Source organism: Chrysochloris asiatica, unplaced genomic scaffold, assembly GCF_000296735.1.
Source record: "Chrysochloris asiatica unplaced genomic scaffold, ChrAsi1.0 scaffold00064, whole genome shotgun sequence".
NCBI lineage: Eukaryota > Metazoa > Chordata > Mammalia > Afrosoricida > Chrysochloridae > Chrysochloris > Chrysochloris asiatica.
The window spans coordinates 7,807,896-7,831,983 of record NW_006408582.1 but is presented as its reverse complement, the minus strand read 5'-3'; the positions used below and the strand labels follow the sequence as shown (position 1 = coordinate 7,831,983).

The window sequence follows — 24,088 nt, the reverse complement described above, 5'->3', positions numbered from 1 at the left end:
AAACTTCCACTTTCTTGTAGTTTCGATTTTATCCCTCCAGGAAGACTGTTCCCCTGGTGAGAATCTGCCCAATATCAGGAAACATCCTCAAATAGTGTATTCCATGCTTGGAAGCAGTCCTTGATAAGAGTGCCTGTGGGCTAATGCACTGGGCTGCAAAGTTGATAGTTCAAACTCACCAGCTGCTCCTTGGAAACCCTATACAGGGTTGCTATGGGTTGGAACCAACTCGACAGCACTTAACAATAACAACATGCTTGGAAAACTCCAGGTTCTTCCTACATGAAGCTGAAAGCTACTTCCCTATGAAAATCTGTTGGGTAAAGATTCTTTTCTTGAAATTCTTCCCTAAAGTTCTTATCCCATCACCTCTACAGAAGAAATTGGTTTCTTCCTAGAAGGAATTCTAGAAATGTTGACCACAAGCCAGGCTCAGGAAAGTTTAGCAACCACAGCAAAGGACTCAGCGCCTCTCAGAGAGTGTGGCTGGAAGAGAAGCGGCAAGGTCACATCTGCCTGAATCAACCACCACTGAGTTGTTGCCCATTTGTGATGTTGTATTTCCATCATTTCTTCTGCTTTTATTAGCTGGCATCTACACTAAGAAGTCCTGGTGTGGCACTGTGGGGTAATGCCCTGGACCGCAAGGTCAGTTGGAACCACAAGGTCAGTAGTTAAAACTCACCTGCTGCTCCTTGGAAATATAGGGTCACTATGAAACAGATACAGGGTCACTATGAAACAGACTGACTCAACAGCACGTAACAACAACAACCCACTAAGGAAGGAGCATGATGGAGCTGTACAATAAACACTGGACTGTGAAGCACAACATAAGCAATTTGAGCCCACTGGCTGTTCTGAGGCTTTCTGCTCTTGCAAAGATTTACAGCCTCTGAAATCCTAGATAGGGTCACTGGGAGTCAAAACTGACAAGATAAGACTAAACAACAATACATCAACAGCATTAAGGAAGAATTTTCCCTTCTCTTCCATCTCTTTCTCCATCTTTCTATCTATCCATCTTTCTATCTATCATGGATCCTGTTTTATGCAGTGGATTGTAATTCTATCCTGTCATTATATGTTTTCATGCTTAGGTTGTCCCAGATTTGACCAGTGGGACAACCTTCAAGCTGTTTCTGTGTCATTGTGACCTGTCCCCATCATTCTGTAAACATTACTTTATTTTCCACCACAAAAAGACATTCCAGGCTCATCTTGTACTTTAATTGCCCCAATCCAGGGATCAGTCATTTTTTCAAGGGTCCCTGGATCTGCTTAGTAGAGAATAATATTAAGAAATCAAGAACCTGGCACTTGACATGCAACTAACTTCTGGGTTTTATTGTGCACCAGAGCCCCTCGCCCCCACCAATCTGATTTACAAAACACCAGAATCTGTAAGAGATTGTTAGTGTTGTTGTTAAGTACCATCGAGTCAGTTCCAACCCTTAGCAGCCCTTGCTGTTCAAAACGACCTTGCAGTCCAGCACATTGACCCACATGGCTGGAATTACCTGTGTTTAAATAATAGTAACCTTTTCTGAGTATTTGCCTTGTGCCAGGCTCTATTTTAAGGAGTTTTATCAAATACAATCTTCACAAAGTCAGTTAAAATTTATTGTTGTTAAGTGTCATTACGTCAGTACCGACTCACAGTGACCCTATGCACAACAGAATGAAACACTGCCTAGTCCTGGGCCAGCCTCACAATTGTTGCCACACTTGACCCCATTGATGCTGCCACTTTGCCAATCCATCTCACTGGGGGTCTCCCTCTTTTTCTCTGACCCTCCACCTTACCAAACATGATATCCCTCTCCAGTGACTGGTCCCTCCTGACAATATGTCTGAAATATGAGAGACAAAGTCTGACCATCCTGGTCTCTAAGGAGCACTCTGGCTGCACTTCTTCCAACACAGATCTATTGGTTCTTTTGGCAGTCCATAGTACTTTCAATATTCTCCTCTAACACCATAACTCAAATGCATCAATTCTTCTGTGGTCTTCCTTATTCACTGTCCAGCTTTCTCACGCATTTGAGACTATTGAAAATACCAAGGCGCACCTTAATCTTCAAGCTGACATCTTTGCTCTTCAACACTTTAAAAAGGTCTTGTGCAGCACATTTGCCTAAAGGAATGTGTCATTTTGATTTCTTGGCTGCTGCTTCCATGAGTGTTGATGGTTAAAATAAGCTATAGTATTTTCTCTCTCTTATACAAAATAAGGAAACTGACTCCAGAATTTAACTATATTTTTCAAGGGTAACATAGTGAAGGATAGAGCGCTACTGAAGTTTAAGGCCATGATGTGTGCATTGGGCTATTGCTATGCTGCACTATGGCTGTCTGTAAGGTCAAAGGTACTCTACTCTCCAACCTGCTTCCATTTCTAGAGAATACTGATTTGTTCATAAAAAGTAGCACAAAGGTTTCAGACTGGAAAAATATCTTTGTTAAACAACTTCTTTTGCAGATAACAATGACAAAGACTGGATAAAATATAAAAGCACACTATTTTAAGGTACTGGAGAATGATCCTAGGAAGCAGAAATGAAGGAAAATCTCCCCTTGAAATGTAAACTGCAATAAATGAGCTTTGCAACCCTGTGGCTTTTTACTTTCCATTCTGAGAAGAGGTCTAGGGGCAAAAAGTTGCAGCCTTATTGGCTTGATATGGTAGAGGATAGAACACGGGTGAGTAGAGCCGCCAGATTAGGGGAAGGTCCACAGAGACATTGAGCTCCAAAATAGGAAAAAAAAATTTTTTTTTTAAATTATATATAGTTGTGTGCCATTGAGTCGGCTCTGACTCATCACAACCATGTATAGGTACAGGTTTTCTGAAGAGCAGCTGGTGGGTTTAAACTACCAACATTTTGGTTATCAGTCCAGTGCTTATCCTACAGTGCCACAACAATAGCATCAAAAAATATAAACTACTTTAAGAATAAGGTTATTAAAAGCTGTACACAATCTATATACTGAAAACTACAAAACACTGTTGAGAAGAGATGGCCCAGGATGGTGGCTTAATCACACACACCTTAACTGTCCGCCTACAGCAGAGAACCATGAAATAAAGTAAAAGAGACACAGACGACAATCCAGGAACTCAGAACAGCAAACAGAAGAATGAAGAATTAGACTGAACACCTAAAAGAAGGAAAAACTGAATGAAAACAAAGAATGAGGAGACTTGCCGAGTGAACAGATGCTATCAGCTGGCCCGGCACAATGTGGCCATATTTAAACAAAGTGAGCAGCATTCTCATGTAAGGAGCATAGGAAAGCAATGTCACAGAATCCCCAATAGTATATAGAGATACAGTGTAGACAAACCCAGAATGAAGCAAGGTGAGCATAACATGAAGAGAAGGGAAAGTGCAAGAAGGTGGGTTAGAACCCTAGGGATCCATCTTGTTGAGGGTCTTCCTCTTTTTCTTTGTCCCTCTACTTATCAAATATGATATCCCTCTCCAGGGATACATCCTGATGATATGTCCAAACTATGTGAGGCAACGTCTCACTATCCTTCCTCCTAAGGAGCATTCTGGCTGTACTTCTTCCAGGAAATATTTATTTGTTCTTCTAACAGTCCATGGAACTTTCAATATTCTTCTCCAATACCACAATCCTAATGCAGTAATTCTTCTGTGGTCCTTATTCATTGTCCAGTGTTTACATGCATAAAAGGGCATTGAAAATATCATGGCTTAGGTCAGTGCACATTGGTCCTCAAAGTGACATCTTTGCTTTACAATATTTTAAATAAGTCTTCTGCAGTATATTTGCCCAGTACAATACATTGTTTGATGTCTTAGCTGCTAATTCCATGAGTGTTTCCAAGTAAAATGAAAATCCTTGACAACTTCAATTTTTTCTCCATTAATCATGATGCTATTCATTGGTCCACTTGTGATTTGTCTTTTCTTTACATTGAGGTATGAGCCATACTTAAGGCTGTAGTATTTGATCTTCATGAGTAAGTGCTTCAAGTCCTCTTGATTTTCAGTAAGCAAAGTTGTGTCATCTGCGTATCGAAGGTTCTTAATGAATGTTCTTCCAACTCTGATGTCGTGTTATTCTCCACATAACCTAGCTTCTCAGATTATTTGCTCAGCATGTAGATTGACTAAGTATGATGAAAGAAAACAATACTTTTCTGATTTTAAACCATTCATTTTCCCCTTGTTCTGTTTAGCTGCCTCTTGGTTTATGTACAAGTTCTGGATGAGCACAGTGAAAGATTCTGGAATTCCCATTCTTCCCGTTGTTATCTGTGTTTTGCTATGATTCACACAGTGAATGTCTTTGCATATCAATAAAGCAGAGGTAAACATCTTTCTGGTATTCTCCACCTTCAGCCAAGACATCTGACATCAGCAGCGATAGCCCTCATTCCATGTGTTCTTCTGAATCCAGTTTGAATTTCTGGCAGTTCTTTGTCCATGTACTGCTGCAACCATTTCTAAATGATCTTCAGCAAAATTTTATTTGCATGTGATATGATGACTTATAGACTTAAAAGTTCATAAAGAAAAACATAGGAGAATATCTTCATGAGCTCGAAGCAAGCAGAGCTATTTTAGAAAGGATACAGAAAGTACTAATCTGAAAAGAAAATTTTGATAAATTTGAAAGTGAATAGGCAAGCCACAGACCTGGGGGAAATATCCATAAATCATATGCCATACAACGTGCTTTTTATTCAGAATGAATAAAGATCTTCTACAATTCAAACAACAACAACACAAAAAAATTGGCAAAAGATCTGAGCACTTCAAAAAGGAAGATATGAATGGCTAATAAGTACATGAAAATATGCTGAATACTGGCTAGAGGGTGTTAACTTGGGTGACAGAAACAGCAATAGACAACAAGGAGGGGTGTTGGCAGAAGAATGATAAAGGCAAGGGAAGATGCAAGGAGAAGTGCAATAACCTACGATGAGATACATGGATAAAAACACAGGCTGAATAGATGTGGGAGGGAGAATGGGAGTAGACCCACAAATATACACAGTTTTAACAGAGGATTTTTGTACATGAGTGTTTATCTTTACTGCAAATATATTCTTGAAGGTGGTGGATGATTGTTGTTATTTTTGTGTTCCGTCTAGTCTGTTCCGATTCATAGCAACCCTGTATAGGGTTTCCAAGAGCAGCTAGTGGGTTTTAACTACCGACTTTGCAGTTACCAGTCCTGTGCTTATCCCACAGTGCCAAGCCAGGGCTCAAGGTAGAGCATGTTGTTGATAAGTGTCGTTGAGTCAGTTCTGACTCATAGCAATCCTATATAGGGTTTCCAAGAGTAGCTAGGGGTTTTAACTACCGAACTTGCAATTACCAGTCCAGCGCTTATCCTACAGTACCACACCAGGGCTCATAGTAGTGCATTTTGTTGTTAAGTGTCATCAAGTCGGCTCTGACTCATAGCAATCCTGTATAGGGTTTCCAAGCAGTGGCTAATATGTTTGAACCATGAAGTTAGCAGTTCAGTGCTTATCTAACGGTGCCACACCAAGACTCAGGGGCAAAATTACGAAAACTTCTTAGACATTACCAAGCACCTTGAGGACCATAGTTTTGGAGGACACAATGGTCAATGGGAGTAGCATAGTCCACAAAGACAATGTTCTAGATCGTACTTTAGTGTGTAGTTACTGGGACCTTAAAAGCTCATGAGTGGCATTGAAGATAAAACTTTTGGTCTTACCCTGTGTGGAGGAAAAAAGAGTTCTGCATATTGAAGACACTTGGAATCAATTAGTAGAATGGACTGATGGAAAATGTGAACATTAGTCTCCTTGACCCTGAGATCAGCAGAAATAGATAAGACCCGGCTTCCACTGTCATCTACTCTGAAAGGGATTGTATTAGAAGGTCCTAGATAGAGTGAGAGAAAATGTGGACTAAAACCCCAAATCATCACAAAGATCAAGCTTGTTGGTCAGTAGAGATTGGTGGAAACCCAAGACTATGGCCCTTGCTCACCCTTTAAGTGGGGACAACAACACTTGTGAGGTACACAGACCATAGAAAGGTCAACCGCTGAAGATCAAAAGGACAGCATTTACCTAAGGACAACATTCAGAAATGTTGGGATAGAAAGAGGAGTGGAAACAAAAAGGACAGAGAGGAAGTGGGATAAGCGAGGCTACATTGAGAGGATTGCAGTCATTGGGTTAAAACCAATGTGTATGATTCTTTGAATATAAAATTGATTGTCTTTTAAAAATTGATTCTCTTCTCTACAAGCCTTCACTCAGTTCACAATAAAAAGTACCCAGAAAACTCTGCTAAATATCGTTAATCGACAGGAAGATACAAATTGAAAGGACAATGAAATACTCTACATGCTCACTAAAGTGACTGATATTTTAAAAACTGACAAAGTCAAATACTGGTAAAGACATGGCCAATAGACATCTCATTTAGTAAAGTAAAAATGTTGTTGTTGTTGTTAAGTGCTGTTGAGTCGGTTCCGACCCATAGTGACCCTGTACAGGGTTTCCGAGGGTGTAAATCTTTACGGGAGTAGAAATCCTCATCTTTCTCCCGCAGAGCGGCTGGTAGTTTCGAACCGCTGACCTTAAGAATAGAAAATGGAAAAATTCTTGAAGTTTCTTATAAAGTAAATGTTGCTGTTGTTGTTAGGTGCCATTGAGTCGGTACCGACTCATAGCGACTTTATGCACAGCAGAACCAAACACTGCCTGATTCTGGCCCAACCACACAATTGTTGCCATACTTGAGCCCATTGATGCTGCCACTTTGCCAATCCATCTTGCTGGGGGTCTTCCTATTTTTCTCTGACCTTCCACCTTACCAAACATGATATCCTTCTCCAGTGACTGGTCCATCCTGACAGTATGTCCAAAGTATGAGAGACAAAGTTTGGCCATCCTGACCTCCAAGGAGCACTCTGGCTGCACTTCTAACACAGATCTGTTGGTTCTTTTGGTAGCCCATGGCACTTTCAAAGGTGCATCTACCTTTTCAAACAATTTCACTCCCAAGTATTTATCCAAAAGAAATACATATACATGTTCACAAATATGTGTACATTAATGTCCATAGTGGAGTCCTGGTGTGGCTCTGTGGGCTAATGCGTCAGACTGCAAAAGTCATTTGAACTGCAAGGTCAGTGGTTCAAGCTCACCAGTTGCTCCTTGGAACCCTACACAGGGTCGCTATGGGTCAGAATTGACTCAATGGCACTTCACAATAACAACGTCCACAGTAACTTTATTCACAATAGCCACAATTAAAAATAACCCAGGGGTCCAGCAGCAAGAAAATGAATAAATATATTGTGTTTTGTTTATAAAGTGGAATAAAACTTGTTAATAAAAGAAAACAAATTACTGTATATGTGAATAAATCTCAGACTTTATGCTGAAGGAAACCAATTGAACAAAAAAAAAGAATGTATACTAAATAATTCCATTTATACATATGAATTTCTAGAACAGACAGAACCAAGTGCAGAGGTTTCAGTAACAGGAGAAATGAGTGAAGATAATGAAAACATTTTCTACTTTCACAGCCTTGAGTTCTTCCTCCTATCCGGGTCCCTCACTGTAAAGATACAATGGTCTTCTTCCCATCCCAGGTTCTGTGAATCTGTGGTTCTGATGACTATACTGATTTGTTTCAGCTGTTCACATGGGCCTTGTGTGCCTCCGTTTCCCTGTCTCACAGAGATATGGATGGCTGCTTTGATAGATATTTTCTTTCTTAATAAGGAATGGAGGGATTTGTTTGTTTGTTTGTTTGTTTTTTAGGCTTACAACCTTCTAGTTTCATGGCTCCATGGGGCTGAAGTGGGTTGATAGGAGGCAGAACTGTACTGAGACATGTGGTTGCTCAGACAGATGTATAATTTGGTGTTCTTTCAAACTAGCATTATTAGTTTGGCATTTACTGATTTTCTTCTAATAAAAATAGAATACTTTTTTTCTTTCCATTCCAGTTAAGAAATTGATTGAATTCAATTCACTAAAGAAAACATGTTCTTGAAAGGCATGTTAAGAAAAAGTAATGTAACAACTAAATAAATAAAGTACCATTCCCCTTTCTAATCTGACAGCAACCCACATCTCCTTATTCCATCTTTAGGCTGTTGGTAGACTTAGTGGAATACACATTGCAAAGATATTCAACAGGTCAGTTCCTGTGAGTTTTAAAAAATTGCATTCAAGGGCATTTTCTTCTTCATCAGGAATAGACTGAATTTATCAAGTATATATGGAATCACTGAGAAACCTGAGCTTAGCTGGCACCAATGTGACTTCAGAGCTGGCCAGGACTTTCTACATGGGCTTTCCATGAGCTTTCCTCTTAATCTAGCTCTAGGTCTAGATCTGGAAGCTGTGGTTTCAGGCAGGACTTCTACTTAGCCTCTGGTCATCAACAAGAAAGCAAGAACAAGATTTCCTATGGCCATGCTTCCCGTGTGAGGGCTGGAATTTGTAATCATTGATATAAATCCTATCCTTCTGTTTTACCTAGCCCCACAATCCTATGAAGCAACTTGACCTAATAGAAATCCTCAGAATCTAGTGGCTGAGGGTTCAAAACCTCAGCTTTAATATGATGAATTGTGTGACCTAGGACAGTCTCCTCATTGGTCAAATGGGGGAGAGTACCAACTACTATACTGTGTTGTACAGATTCAATTAAATATTACATGAGAACTGCCTAGCAGTGACTGGAACAGACACTCAGTAATGCTAGCTACATCAAAAACTTTCAAAAGGTACTTTGCACATGGAAGATTCTCAATAATTATTCATTGGCTTGATTGGAATGAAATTAGGAGCTTACTAGGAAATCTGGTGGTGCCGTGGGTTAAGCATTGGACTGCTAACCAAAAGTCTGACGTTTCAAACCACTCCATAGGAAAAAATTGAATTGGTCTGCTTCCATAAAGATTTGCAGCCTTGAAAACACTACGGAGCATTTCCACTCTGATCTATGGGGTCAATATGAGAAGGAATTGACTTGATGGCAGTTGACCTGGTTTTATTTCTGGTTTACCAGGGAATCTGTGCTCTTTGTCTCTTTGCTTTCTCTTTTTCACTTCTGTTCTCTACTCTCAGTTCCTCTATCTCTGTCTCATTTCACTCATTTGTTCATTCAAACGAATGAAAAGAACCCACTATGTACCAAGCCTATCACCAACCACTATGTGTACCAAGCTCTGCACCAAGTGCTAGAGAATCAGAGGTGAATAAGCAGTGAACACAGAAGCCCTCTACCAGAGAGAATCATAATTCTGAGGGTCTGCATGAGGTCCATAAGAGAATCTGGAAGGGGACATCACTAAATCTCACCCCTTTTTACTTCCATAGGAGATCATCACCTCCATCCTGCTGAGCGGGCGGATCGGGCCCAACATCCAGCTGGCTGAGTGCTATGGGCTGAGGCTGAAGCACATGAAGTCAGATGAGATCCACTGGCTGCACCCACAGATGACTGTGGGTGAGGTACAGGACAAGTACGAGTGTCTGCATGTGGAGGCTGAGTGGAGGTAAGAGGGGAGTCCTTGACTCTGGAAAGGGGGCAGGTGAATGTGGGGTGGGGAGGCCCTGGATGATTCTTCCTTGTAGTACGTCCCACCTTCTGAGACTACTACAGAGAATCTCAGGGACAGCTAGGCTCAGTCCTCCTGAAGTGCCCAATGTACTTCTCAAGCCTAACTTGGGCTCATAGCACAGCCCACCAGGGCAGATATCTCAACGTATCCCCAGACAGAATATTGTTAGTGCAATAATGAAGCATGGGGAGGCTGGAAAGATCAGGTCAAGTGACAGTCTATGAGCCTAAGGAAAACAATTGCTGTGTAGAAGATGTGAAGTGTTAAGTCTCGTATTGACCACTGCCTGCTGGCCACAGCTTTGTCCTCCATGGTTCTCCCTCCACCTAATAATAGAGAAAGGAAAGAAGATATAAGTCCTGAAGGAGTTGCCAGAAGCCTCATAGGAAGTCCGTTGCATGCTGGGAACTCTTGGCTTCGGCTCTTGGCAGGCCCCACACCCTTCTTTAGGTACCAACCTCCCTGTATCAACCAGAGAGTCTGAATTTCCTGTCTCAGGTATGACCTTCAAATCCGCTACTTGCCAGAAGACTTCCTGGAGACCCTGAAAGAAGATAGGACGACACTGCTTTATTTTTATCAACAGGTACACGTACTTTATCTTTTTGCCCCTCTAGGTCCCAGTGCACCTTATATGCCAAGTAGTATTCATCCTTTCCTAGGAAGATGGAAATATGAAGCCTAGAATTTGAAGGAATCCATACAGGCAACTTCTCTGAGGATAGTCCCTGGTCCCTAGTCAGTTTCTCCAATCCTGCTTCTCTCTCAACTAAGTGATGGACTAATCTTGTCCCACATGCTCAGAACTCCTTTTTGACTTTCCTGGTGGCCATTTACTGCCCAGGAGTCCTGGCATGTGAAGAAAAAAATGCAGGCCCAAAGAGAAGACTGTAACACTTAACAATAGCTTTTCTGTATTCAGATACACCCAGTTTCTAGCCCAGCTCTGCTGTTTTCTAACTGGGCAGCCCCAAGAACATAATTAACCTGCTCTAGTAACATTGTGGTTATGAGTTGGGCTGCTAACTTCAAGGTCAGCAGTTCAAAACTACCAACCCTTTCATGGGAAAAAAAATGAGGTTTTCTGCTTTATAGCATAAAGATTTATAGCCTCGGAGTGCCATCGAGTCGATTCCAACCTATAGTGACCCTGTATAGGGATTCTGAGGAGCAGCTGGTAAGCTTGAACCGCCGACCTTGCAGTTCAAATGGCTTTGCAGTCTGCACATTCACCCACAGTGCCATATATATATATATATGCACTGGACTGCAAAGTCAGTTTGAACCACAAGGTTGGCAGTTCAAATTCACCAACTGCTCCTCAGAAACCCTATACAGGGTCACTATGGGTCAGAACCAACTGAGCGGCATACAACAACAGCAATAACTATATATATAATGGGGATAATAATAACAATCCCTACATTATCAGGTTGCTGTGGGGACTAAATGCTATAACAGTGCTGTGTTGTTATACCAACTATCTGAAAGGGAAAAAAAATCCTTGATTTGTAGTAACTGTCAGTTTCCACGGTGTAAATACTCTCCATATGGCCTGTTTCAATTTACCAGTGTAACATCAACTGGGTCACAATATCTGAACATTTCAAAACCAGCTCATATGAGCGATTTTGTGGCTTTCCAGAACACCACTAGATCTAATGCAGGTAAAGTGACCAGCTCAGGGCCAGGCCCAGAGGATGTGTAAGTACATGTAGCCTGTTATCATTATTTTCTGTCTGGCTCTAGTGCCCTTCTTGATCCCTCTGATGGTTTGGTGGAAATAAAGCGAGACTTTTCTTAGACCATAGATGGCATCTTTTTGCCATAAGACTTTAGATAAATTATCATCTTTTCCCCAAAATTTCAGTTTCCTGATCTCTAAAATAGCAGTGTGGGAAGGGGGGACAGACCACTTTCTGCCTCATGGAGAAGTAAGAGAATGTGTGTACAAGCGTTCCAACAACTCTGAGGTCTCGGCCTCTGGAGGCATGATTACTATTGCCAAGGGTTGTAGAGCAAGGCAGACGCAGACGCAGATGCAGAGCTGAGCGGGAGGCTCCCTTTCTGTTCTTCATCCCCCACTGCATGTTCCTTCATGGTGGGCTGGGTGTGAGAGACATTATTACTCAAGCAGGATTGTGCTCCAGGCACCTGCCAACTCCTGGAGCCTCTGCTCAGGTAAGCTAGGAATGAGACTGTGAGTCTGAACCTTGGTCTTCTTGCCTCCACAGCTCCGGAATGATTACATGCAACGCTATGCCAGCAAGGTCAGCGAGGGCATGGCCCTGCAGTTGGGCTGTCTGGAGCTCAGGTACAGGGCTTCAAGATCTCTCCAGGGAGATTCTGGGCTCTCAGCTGGTTGGGACTTTCCTTACATCTAGAATGGGAAGCAAGAATGGATATGTGAAAGAGGGAAGAAGTAGGATGGAGGTCCTTCTGGTCCTTGGGACTGAAGGACTGGATGCCTTTCTGGTCAGTTTCTCTTGTCTTCCTCTGACTGCCATTGTTCTTATCTCTAGCCTGCCTGCTTTATCCATTCATCAATCATCTATGTCTGCTGTTCAAGAAATTCAGTAAATCTTTGTCTAAATGCATGTTAGCATCTGAGGGGTATTAGAATGTAGGAATTTCAAACTGTGTTGTTCACTGCTATGTTCCTACCTCCTCTAGGCATTCAACAGATATCTGTGAGATTACTCAATTACTCAGAGATGCCTTCCAACAGCGTGTGAGAAAGTGACAGACATATATATACAATTCATCGTAGCACAAGGCAGGATGAAATATGTGCTAAGTAGAGTTACACATTGGAGCTATTAATCCTGACTGAGGGCATCAATGGGAGTGAGGCATTTGAACTGATCCATGAGGGAGGAGAAAGATTTTTGATGGGTAGGAGGGATAGAATGGAGAACAGTGAGAGATGGACTTTAAGACGAAAGTTGGGCTGATTGTGGAAGGTTTTGAATGACATTTAGAAATTAGGCCTTGTTCTCGCGACAGAAGAGGATGATGTCACTTAATCTGTTCTTTAGTGCATTCTTGACCAAGGTGGCACCATTAGCTTCACCCCCTATCCGTCCATTCCACTCTCACATCACCTTTTCTGTACCCCTTCTCTGTCACCTAACAGAGGTTCCCAAATACATTGTAAATGTAATCGCCTGGGAAGTATTAAAATGGAGTTCCCCTACCTCCACCCTTAGAAACTCTGGTTTGGGAGATACTCTGGCTTTATTAGACTGTGCATTTTTAATGAGCTCCTCAGATGAATTGGATGCCATTAGCTTCATATGACTTTTAGGACTATTGCTGGAGAAAGGGTTCCATCTGGTTTGCTGGAAATGTGGTTAACGGGAGTCCTCACACTGTCTGTGACCCTAACATTGTAGAGAGTAGAAACCTTCCAGAGAGTCAGAGGTCATTGGGGGATTCTGATTCTTATACCTGGTCTCAGACAGCATTGACGCATCCCCCAGGGGGCCATAGGATGGGAAGGTGAGGGTGCCCGTTTTATTTCAGTATCTGAGACTATTGTGGTTTGAGACAAAACAAACCAAGGGCTACCTTGGAGGGTTCCACATTGCTTTACCATTTGCTGACTCTATTTCAACAAGCAAGGGAACAGCTAGAGTCCATTATACAGAGAAAGTCTTCAGCCCACACATCCAGTCAGAGATCAAACCATTTCACCACAATCTGAGCCACTCTGGGAATGCAGCATATGTGCTGGAGGGTCAATGGCAGTCTGTCACTGTGCACCTTCCCAAGACCACATCATGCAGTGCCTCGTGTTCACCTCTGAAATTGCACAACCTGAAAACACTCATCTTTACCTTTTTTTTTGTTTTTGTTTTTTTCATGGATATCCTACTCAGGATTCTAGTATCGCTTTGAGACTCCAACTATGTAAGTCACCTGTGAAACAATCATCACTTAGTAAAATAGCAGCACAGAGAAGATCCATTAGCATTTTGTTTAATCTATTTCCTCCAATCATTCTCAAACTGTTAATGGTTGTGCTTAAATGTCAGGGACTGTGCTGAATGCACTGGATTCAATGAGGAACTTTTTTTATAATCTCATCAGGAACTCACAGACAAGTGACGTTTGTTGCTATCAATTCAAGATTAGTCAAAAACCCATATTTATTTAGCAATATGGCATACTGCTTCACATCTCCAGAGTCTGAGAGACCAGGATGGATTGACCAATACTCAAGATAAACATGTGTTTCTGGCATCAACAAAACAGGGAAGCCAATTGCCCAAAACAAAGACCAATAGATGACAAGAAAACAGAACACAAGGAAAAGCAAATGCTGCAGTGGAAGGGAACTTGCAGGGCACTAAATGAAACTGATACTAGCAATGAACTGCTAACCATGAGGTCAGTGGTTCAAACCCACTAGGTGCTCCTCAGAAACCCTGTACAGGGTTGCTTTGAGTTCGAATTGATGCAACGGACTTAACCACTACTACCAGTGCACGTGAAAAGTGCCAGTTAGAAAAAATTTCATTTTCCACAAACTTTTTGATGTCCCTACATAATAATAAATAACAGGTCTCTGATCCATTTAGAAAGAACTGGCTTGTACATCCACATCTGCTGACCCAGCAACTCCAGTCAAAAGGGTCAGCGATGTTCTTTACTACCATGCAGACATAGGGGTATGCAGTCATAAACATCCTGGCAGATAATCAGTGGGAACGCCAGTCCCAGATTATGAACAAAAGCAAGGAAACTCAAATATGTCAACTCTGCAATGAATTCAATCTAGTTCCATTTTAACTGTATTGCATTTACATACAGAGCTATGTTCTAAGCTTTGTAAACAATCATATTTTAAATTTTAACTTTGAAATATGTTTGACATACATTTAAATTAAATTCTAGCATGCATTTAATGTAATATTTTTGATAAGTGCCATCAAAGTGGTTCTAACTGATAGGGACCCTATATAGAGTTTTCAAAGAGTGTCTGGTCACAGACTTTCTGGTTAGCAATCCAATGCTTATCATACAGTGTCATATCAGGACTCTAGTATAATACTGTTGTTATTGCTAAGTGCTGTCTGGTTAGTTCCGACTCATAGCGCCCCTGTACAGGGCTCCCAAGAAGCAACTGGTGGGTTTGAACAGCCAGTCTTGCGGTTAGCAGTCCAGTGCTTATCCTATAGTGCCAGAGCAGGACTCCAATATAATACAAAGTTAGGTTTGAACCACAAGGTTGGCGGTACAAACTTACAAGCCGCTGCTTGGAAGCCCTATACAGAGTAACTATGAGTCAGAACCAACTTGACAGCTCTTAATAACAATACAGTGCTGAAAGTACCATATACATGCTAATAAATGAGGTATTAGGCACATTAAGAGGATACAAAATTCAATATTTATCATGCAAAATATGTTTCTATTTTGCAATGATGAGTGTTTTTAAATCTATCTTCCAAGAAAGCAAGAAAGGGTTTTTATCAGAACATTATGTTTATATTTTATCAGAATATTTACATATCTCCTCATAAGGAAATTGAACAATTCCTCAAGGAAACAAAGTAAGTGAACATTTATATAATAAATAGTGCATAAATGTATTTTATTTTCTATTTCCCTTCAGATTGACTTTCTTGTAAGTCAGTTTTTCTTTTTTTGATTGTGGGAGTTAAGCTGAATTTTGCATTGATTGTTGAGACAACTAGATTCACAGACTCATTTTCTTGGTTGTAGAATATGTAGAATATTCTTTTTATACAAAATATGGTATACAAGGAATCTTCAAAAAGTTTGTGGAAAGATTCTTTATCTTTTAATTCCATTTTTTCATGAACTTTTTAAAGCCCCCTTTTATATCTATCTTAGTATTCCACATCCACTAAAAATTTTATAACCTAATTCATCTCATTCCACTAAAATGGCATATACCACTTTTATATTCAATCACTAATATTTTGGTGGTGGTGACGTGCTGTGGAGTTGGTTCTGACTCATAGCGACCCAGTATAGGGTTTCTGAGGCTGTAAATCATTACGGGAGCAGAAATCCTCATCTTTCTCCAGTGGAATGGCTGGTAGTTTCGAACTGCTGATCTTGAGATTAGCAGCGCAACTCATAACCACTATGCTACCAGAGTTGCATTTAAAAAGAAGTTACATCATGAATAGCTAAGACACACACACACACACACATATACAAAGGGGCTTAAAAAAAAAAATTGGAAAAATGGAATTAAAAGATAATGGAACTTTCCACACATTTTTTGAAGCTTCCTCATATAACTCACATATGTCACTCAAACGTGTGGGTAAGAAGAGGAGGGAGCACCACAGATTATCAGTGTTTAGGGTTTTCACTCTGGTAGCCTATGGTTATGAGTCGGGCTGCCAACCTCAGGTCGGCCGTTTGAAACTACCAGCAGTTCCGCTGGAGAAAGATGAGGCGTTCTGCTCCCGTAAAGATTTACAGCCTTGGAAACCCTGTACAGGGACACTATGAGTCGGAACCGACTCCACAGTACTTATCAACAACAGGGTTTTCACTCGCCTTAATCTGGCCCTGCAGGTAGATGCTCCTGTCACAGTTTAACCTTAGAGATGCGGAGTATGATAATAGGGGTATAACATGGGAAATACAGGACTAAATCAAAGAATAATGCTACTAGGATTCTAGTTAATATATGCACAGGTTTATTCTAAACACAACATGTCTAAACATGCCTTTGTGACCGGTGGATGGCTCCAGACAGATTCTTTCAAGAATACATTTTGTTTTAGTCTCATTAGGGTGCCTTCAAAAAAAAGCTCCAATCAAAATAGTGGTTTCTGAGGCGACCTACTGAACCAGTTAAATTCAAGGCGAAAAGGTCAGCTCAGAAAGTTATGGTGACTGAAAGATTTCCTCAAACGACACACAACCACAGGGGCTTTTTAAGGGCTCATGGCGTGGCATTGTAGGATCAGTACTGGGTCACAAGGTCAGTTTCAACCACAAGGTTGGCAGTTCAAACCCACAAGCTGCACCTCTGAAACCCTATACAGGGTTGCTATGAGTCAGAATCCACTTAACGACACTTAAAAATAAACAATTGTGAAGAAAATACAAGAAAACTAAAAACTGCATTTGTGAGGATTGTTGTTGTTGTTGTTGTTAAGTGCCATCGAGTCTAAGCCAGCTAATTTGCACTGAGGAATTTTGTTTTCCCCATCACTACAGTGCTCATTCTTCAAAGGCAGCAAGGGCTGTCCCACAAGAATTTCATTGAGAAATTGCACCTTCTTCACCCCACAGCCCTGGTCTTGCCCCTTTAGACTTCTCTTTTTTGCCCCAACTCAAAGAATATTGAAAAGAATTATTTAAGACTCTCAAGGACGCTCAAACTTCGGTTTTGATGTGGTATATATCAGAGTGCAGAACTCTTCAAAGAAGGATTATTGTTATTAGGTGCCGTTGAGTCAGTTCTGACTATATGTGACCCTGTGCACAACAGAATGAAACACTGCCTGGTCCTATGCCATCCTCACAAGTGTTGCTATGTTTGAGCCCATTGCTGCTGCCATTGTGTCAATCCATCTCGTTGGGGTTCTTTCTCTTTGTCATTGACCCGCCATTTTATCAAGCATGGTGTTCCTTCTCCATAGACTGTTCCCTCCTGATAATATGTCCAAAGTACAAGAGATGTTATCCTGGCTTCTAAGGAGTACTTTGATTGTACTTCTTCCAAGAAGTACAATCTTCTGGCAGGGAGAGTTAGAGATATGCCATTATAATGTATAGCTTCAAGTTTTCCACAAAATTTTTGAAGCTCCCCTGTATATATGTATGTATGTGTGTGTTGGCTATTCATGTTGTAACTTCTTTCTAAATTCAATTATAATTGGACACAAAAACAGTATGTAGAGAAAGCATTGTTGTTGTTTGCTGTTATTATGTGCCATCGAGTCTGTACCAACTCGTAGTGGCCTTATGCACAGCAGAACAAAACACTGCCCAATCCTGGGCCAACCTCACTATTGTTGCCACGCTTGAGTCCATTGATGCTGCCACTTGGCCTATCTATCTTGCTGGAGGTCTTCCTCTTTTTCTCTGACCCTCCACCAGACATGATATCCTTCTCCAGCGACTGGTCCATCCTGACAATATGTCCAAAGTATAAGAAACGAAGCTTGGCCATCCTGGCCTCTAAAGAGCACTCTGGCTGCACTTCCTCCAAAACGGATCTATTGGGGTTTTTGGCGGCCCATGGCACTTTCAATATTCACCTCCAACACCATAACTCAAAAGCATCAATTTTTCCATGTTCTTCCTTATTCATTGTCCAGCTTTTGCATACATATGAGGTTATTGAAAATACCATGGCTTGGGTCAAACGCACTTTAGTTCTCAAGCTGACATTTTGCTCTTCAACACTTGAAAAAGGTCTTGTGCAGCAGATTTGCCTAATGTAATAGGAAGGGTTAGAGAGATGGAAACACTGCCTTCAGAAGTGTATAGACCCAGATGAAGGATGTGTCGAGAAACAATAGCTTCACATTTTGATATTTTTGATTAATAAAGGTTTCTGTGATTGTAAAGCAATATTTTTTTACTTACCCTCATACTTAACTGTATAAATTTGAGAGACAGTTTTCAAGTTTAGTAATTTTTAAAGTTGAATACTAAGCTATACATTATGATGGGATATTTTAAAGTCAAGGTATCACTATTTCTCACTGAGAGCCAGACATATTTCTGAAGGTCAGGCCACAATGCAGAATTTTCCAGGACTTTGGCTCTTTTTTCAGTGGTTCAAACCTACCAGATACTCCTCAGAAACCCTATAGAGAGTCACTAGGAGTCAGAGCCGGCTTGATGGCACTTAACAGCATCAATTTGATTCTTTTCTGATAAGGTCCCAAAGTAGGTTTACCTGCAAATCCTGGCAAGCATTCCTTGTTCTGTTAATATCACCTGTGTAGAGATAGTATGCAGAAAAGAAAACAAGATATCTTTTCCTGGCTTTAAATATATATATATATATATATATATATAAAGTATTATATGTGCATGAGATGTGAAATTGGCAAAATGAATTTCAATTCATATCAAGGAGCAGCTAAGCATAATAATGAAGCAAAAAGGACCTAAAGGTAAACTACCTGGATTTGAACCCCTGATAGCATTGACTGTGTTACTTTGGGCAAGACATTTAACCTCTCTGTGCTTCAGTTTCTTCATCTGTAAAATGGGAATGTTAATGATAGTAGCTACCTTGCACAGTTGTTATAAGGAATAAATGAGAAAGCACATAAAACCCTTAGAACAACCACAGGAACAGAAGTGCTCAATAACTATCATTTGTGCTAATCAGCATTTCATTGATTTACAGGGGATAATTTACAAATGCAAAAATCATTTTTTTAATTTAAACATCCATCTATAAATAAAAAATTGAAATCCTTGGCCCATGCTAGAAATTAGTGCCTGTCCAGTTTTAGGAAGGAAACAAATAGTTTCTTGTTTGACCAGAGATACCCAGGACCATTGCCCTCCCCAGGCAGAGCCCCAGAACCTCTGACCTCAGAAATCAGTCAGAGTTAATATATAGCCCACAATTAGTTAAGTAGTGACTGATACTAAGCAAAGATTTGAGAAAGAACACTCACCTTGCTTCAAAAGGCATATTGTCTCATAGCTAATTTGTAAATGTTGGCAAAGAGTATAAATATATAATATTTATATATAAGTATAAAGAGTACAAAAAGAACTCTTAGCTTGTTAGAAGATACATAGATGTTTCTTTATTGTCAACACTCTTTACCTGAGAAACTCTGTTGGTGCAGGGGGGTGAGCATTGGGCTGCTAACCAAAAGATAAGCAGTTCAAACCCACCAGCTGCTCTTTAGAAGAAAGATGAGGTTGTCTGTTCCCGTAAAGATTTAGAGTTCCGGAAGCCATAGAAGCAGTTATACTCTGTCCTCTAGGGTCGCTGTGAGTCAGAATTGTTTTGTTTTGTTCTCTGTTCTTACCTGGGTATCAGTGACTCACCTGTATATACTTTGTCTATAAATTCGGTTGCTCCTTGGCTTAAAGGTTCAGTGCCACATGGTGCCCTTTCTCTGTTGTTCTTTCTGTGGTGATTCTCCTTTATAAGGACAATATTCAGGTGGGATTAGGATTCACCCTGGTGATGCTGTGGATGAAGCATCGGGCTGCTATCTCAAGGTCAATAGTTCAAATCCACCAGCTGCTCCTCAGGAGAAACATGAGGTTGTTGGTTTCCATAAAGATTTGCCATCTCAGAAACCCTATATAAGGTCACTGTGAGTCAGTGTGTCTGGTTCTCTGGTATGACTTCATGCTAACCTAATTGAAGGCCCCTGATGGCACAGACACTTGTCTATAGGCTACTTAACCTAAAGATTGGCAGTCCAAACCCACCCAACAGGGTCATTGGAGAAAAAGGTATAGCTATCTGCTTCTTTCGTTCTGCTGTGCATAAGGTCGCTATGGGTCGGTACCGACTCTATGGCACCTAACAACAAGAATCTGCTTCTAGAAAAATTATAGCCAAGATAATCCAATGGGACAATCCTACCCCATGAGTATGTAGGGTCACCTGCATTGGAATCACCCCAATGGTAATAGATTTGGTTTGGGTTTGGTTTAATTTAACTGATAACATCATCAAAGACCCTGTTTCCACATTTAGGTCGCGTTCAGATACCAGGGGTTAAAATGTCAACATCATTGTTGATGATTTGTGTGTGTGTGTGTGTGGTTGGGGACACAATTCAACCCATAACACTCTTCTACTTAGCCAGCCCATTTTTTTTAAACTCTGTTTGTTCAAATATCTGAGTCCTTAGAATTCTTCTATCCCAAGTCTCAAAGTGCTTTCATTCAACATGCTTTCATTCAACAATTACTAGAAGGCTAGAGTGGTTTTAAGACACCACCATCTCCTCTGGCTGGGAAGCTGGTCCCAGCTCCTCAGTGTGGAATGTATCCCTCTCTGCCTGACATCCTTTAGCCCCCATTTTCATTCTGGTAAACTCTTCTGTATTCTGGCTGTCTTAGAACATTACAACTGTTATCTGCTTATTCCCTCCATTCATAGGAGACCTCAGAGCAGCCTTGTGATGAGTTGGTTATAAGTAGTGTGATCTTCCACCCTTTCACTGAGCCAGCTCAAAGGTTTTCTTCTTGAAGCCTCCCGCTCACAATGCTGTACTGTACTTCATACCTAGATCTGATGGAGCAATGCTATGCTCACATGTACTAGATTGTGAAATCATGTTCATTTCTTGAAGTCAGAACTGATTCTGTCTTCATTTCTAAATATGGAGTCACAAGCCTGGGACATAACAAGAGTTCAGTAAATATTTGAATGAATGAATAACTCTGAAAAAACTGAAAAAAATCCTGTTCTTTGATGGAGTCCCAGTGTGGTGCTGTAGGTAAATGCACTGGACTGCAAAGTTGGTTTGAACCACAAGGTCAGTAGTTCAAGCTCACCAACCACTCCTCAGAAACCCTATACACGGTTGCTATTGGTTGGAACCGACTCATCGGCCCTTAACAAAAACAATAATTATGCTGTCATTCAAAAATTGGATACCCAAAGCCTATTTGTTCAGTTACCTAGGAGTACATTTTTCAGCTTATTCAACTCAGCAGGAAGATTGGATGACCATGTTCTGATAGTCAACACTACTAAGGAGTGGTCTGAGGTTTTCTGTGAACATGGAGGGTAAGCAGATAGCACTGGCTCAGAAAATGTTCACAGACTGTCATGATTCACTGTGTGGAATATTGGGATGTTCTTAACTGGCTCTGGTTGCAAGCATCCTGCAAGTAGAAGCAAGAGGAAGAGAATCTTCCTTCCAAGGAAGAGAACCTTCCATCCAAGTAAGAATACTGGATAGGCTTCCCATACCGTATAACTAGATGCCGTCCCTGCCTACCACTCATCCTACTGCCCAAGTCTGCAGACCTGCTCTTAAACAGTCACAATACTCAATCTCAGGGAGCAAAATGGTCCCATCCACTGCTCCACTCTGCAGACACCCAGCTGAGAAATGCAGCTTTAGAGAAAAGCCATGTGTCTCCTTGGATCAAGTTGCCAAGGTTTCCCAGCACAATGTTTTAGCGCTATTGGCAGACTGGGCTGGATAGTTCTTTGTCAGGAGGAGGAACTGTTCTATGAATTGTGTAAATCTTTATGAGAATAGACAGTCTCATCTTTCTCCCTCGGACCAGCTGGAGGGTTTAAACCCCTGACCTTTCAGTTAGTAACCCAATGCTTAACCCACTGCACCACCAGTACAGGTGCTGTGCCTGACCATATTTAGTGAAGCCCCAAATAATCACATTTTCTGAATTGTGCTTCAATATATGCCCTTGATTTACCAAAATTATAGGAGAGAAAAAAATATAAGATTTTTTGGGGGGTTGTTTTTTTTTTGTAAAGTGAAAACTGAAAATATTTGTTTTCTTTCAATTTGTGGTTTTTCAAACTTTTGGTTTAAGAAATGAAAGCTGCTTTTTAGAACAGTTTTATTTTAATTGATAAACTATGCATTGGATGAGCTCTCCTATCCATTACCTTGGTTGCCAGGATAACCAAATCCCAAACCAAATCTTAATTCTATGGAAGAAATGCCATCTCCTGCTTCCCTTCCATTTCACCATATGGCATTTTAAACACACTCAATTGCCACAGTAGAACTATAATGATGTGACTTATTGCAGCCCTCATTCTCTTCTTTCCAGGTCATTTCCACAGCTCCACTCTTTTCTTTCCCATTCTTTGCATCATTTTTCTCACCCAAGTGAAATGAAGTCATTGTGGACAATGGCCTGCTGTGTGTGTATTGAGGATCATGGGAAGGAGGAGAAATTCTGTTGAAATATTGCCTTCAAACATGTGACATCTAACCAAGGGATTAAACTTCATCTCTGTAGCTTCAGGGGACCTAAAAGAAAGAATAAAAAAGGATTCTCTACCAAGCAGAGCTTGTGTAGGAACGAGACAGGCTGCCTTGTCAGGCAATGAGCCCAGAAAACTTATGTTATGATGGTTTAACCAAACTTACTGTCTTATTGTTAATGTTGTTAGGTGACTCATCATGATACTGTGTACAACAGAACACAACACTGCCCAGTCCCACACCATCCTCAGAATTGTTGCTATTGGAGCCCATTGTTGCAGCCACTTGTCAACTCATCACCTTGATGACTTCATCTCATTCTTCTTTTTCCTTGACCCTCTACTTTACTTATTGCTTTCTTTTTTTTTTTTTTTTTTCTTCAAATAAAAGTAGTAATGCTTATTCAGTATGGAACATTTGGGATATATAGGAAAGAAAAAAAAGGTGATGAAACACTAAAATCACTTGGAATGTTATTATTCAGAGATAGCATGGTAGGTCTATTCGGATTTCTTGCAATGCATTTTTTTTTTTTTTTTCTAACATTGGCACCATAGGATAGTTAATTATCTTACTTGATTATATTAAAATGTCATTTCTCAAAAGTCATTAAAGTTTTATTAACATTTCATGTTTTGAATTTCTGTTGGGGATTTTTATGATTTGATGCTTTCTTTAGATGTTCTTCTCAACCTCATGATTTGGAAATATTTCTCTGGATTTTCTTCCAGTTTAAAATGGTTTCATTTTTTATATTTATTCCTTTAACCCATCCACATTAAATATTTTTAAATGAAGTGTGAGGTGAGGACCTGAGAACCATTTTCTAAACATAGTTCATTGTCTAAATGTATTGCTTTTGAATCTGAAGTTTCCTACCTCTCTCTGCTTATAGTATCGGTAGCCTCTTTGCTCATAGCATTAGTATAAGATGTTCCCAGATGTTTCAAAGGACACCTGGGTTACAGGAACACTAGATTATTCTGTCTGATCAAGAGGGAATAGTGTCTGCAATAGTCAAGATGAAGGACTCCAAGCACAGTGAGCCAGACAGGGAAAGGAAGCTAGAACATATTAGACATTAATTGTTTGGTCTCAAACTACAATTTCTATAAGTAAATAATGCATGCAAGTATTTCCCAAAAAGATACTTTTTTTTTCAAGGAAAAAGAACGTGTATAAAAATTAATAGAAGTCATCTCTGGTGGTAAGACTTAAAATATTATTTTTATATTCTTCATTCTGTTCTTTAATCTCTAAAGTTTTCACACGTATTCACTTAATGGTTATTTTTAGAAAATAATTAAGCACACACACAATAGTTCAGAGACCACATAAGGGAAGGAGAAATCACAAAGGGAACGAGAACCTTGAGTGTTTGTAGCTTGAAAGCTTGCTTGTTGTTCATCCTGAGTCTTTTGTCTTCAGAGCCGTGGGTAGAGCCACCATCTTCTTCCTCTGCCCAGAGCTAGAGTCTTTTCTAGAAATGAATCTTGAGAACTTTTATTTTCCTCATGGTTTTCTAAGAATTCATGCTTACAATTCTCTCCGTCCCTCCCAGTGATTCCCCA

General features: G+C 40.4%; 1 protein-coding gene across 2 annotated transcripts in view; it reads left to right on the top strand.

The window, feature by feature from the left end:
- Positions 1–24,088, top strand: part of PTK2B (protein tyrosine kinase 2 beta) — an 86,483-nt gene that overhangs the window by 25,108 nt on the left and 37,287 nt on the right. For both annotated transcript variants that reach the window (XM_006864355.1, XM_006864356.1), the window contains exons 2-4: positions 9,365–9,543; positions 10,108–10,195; positions 11,844–11,923. In XM_006864355.1, coding sequence (XP_006864417.1) covers positions 9,365–9,543; positions 10,108–10,195; positions 11,844–11,923 — 347 coding nt within the window. The remainder of the gene's footprint in view (positions 1–9,364; positions 9,544–10,107; positions 10,196–11,843; positions 11,924–24,088) is intronic.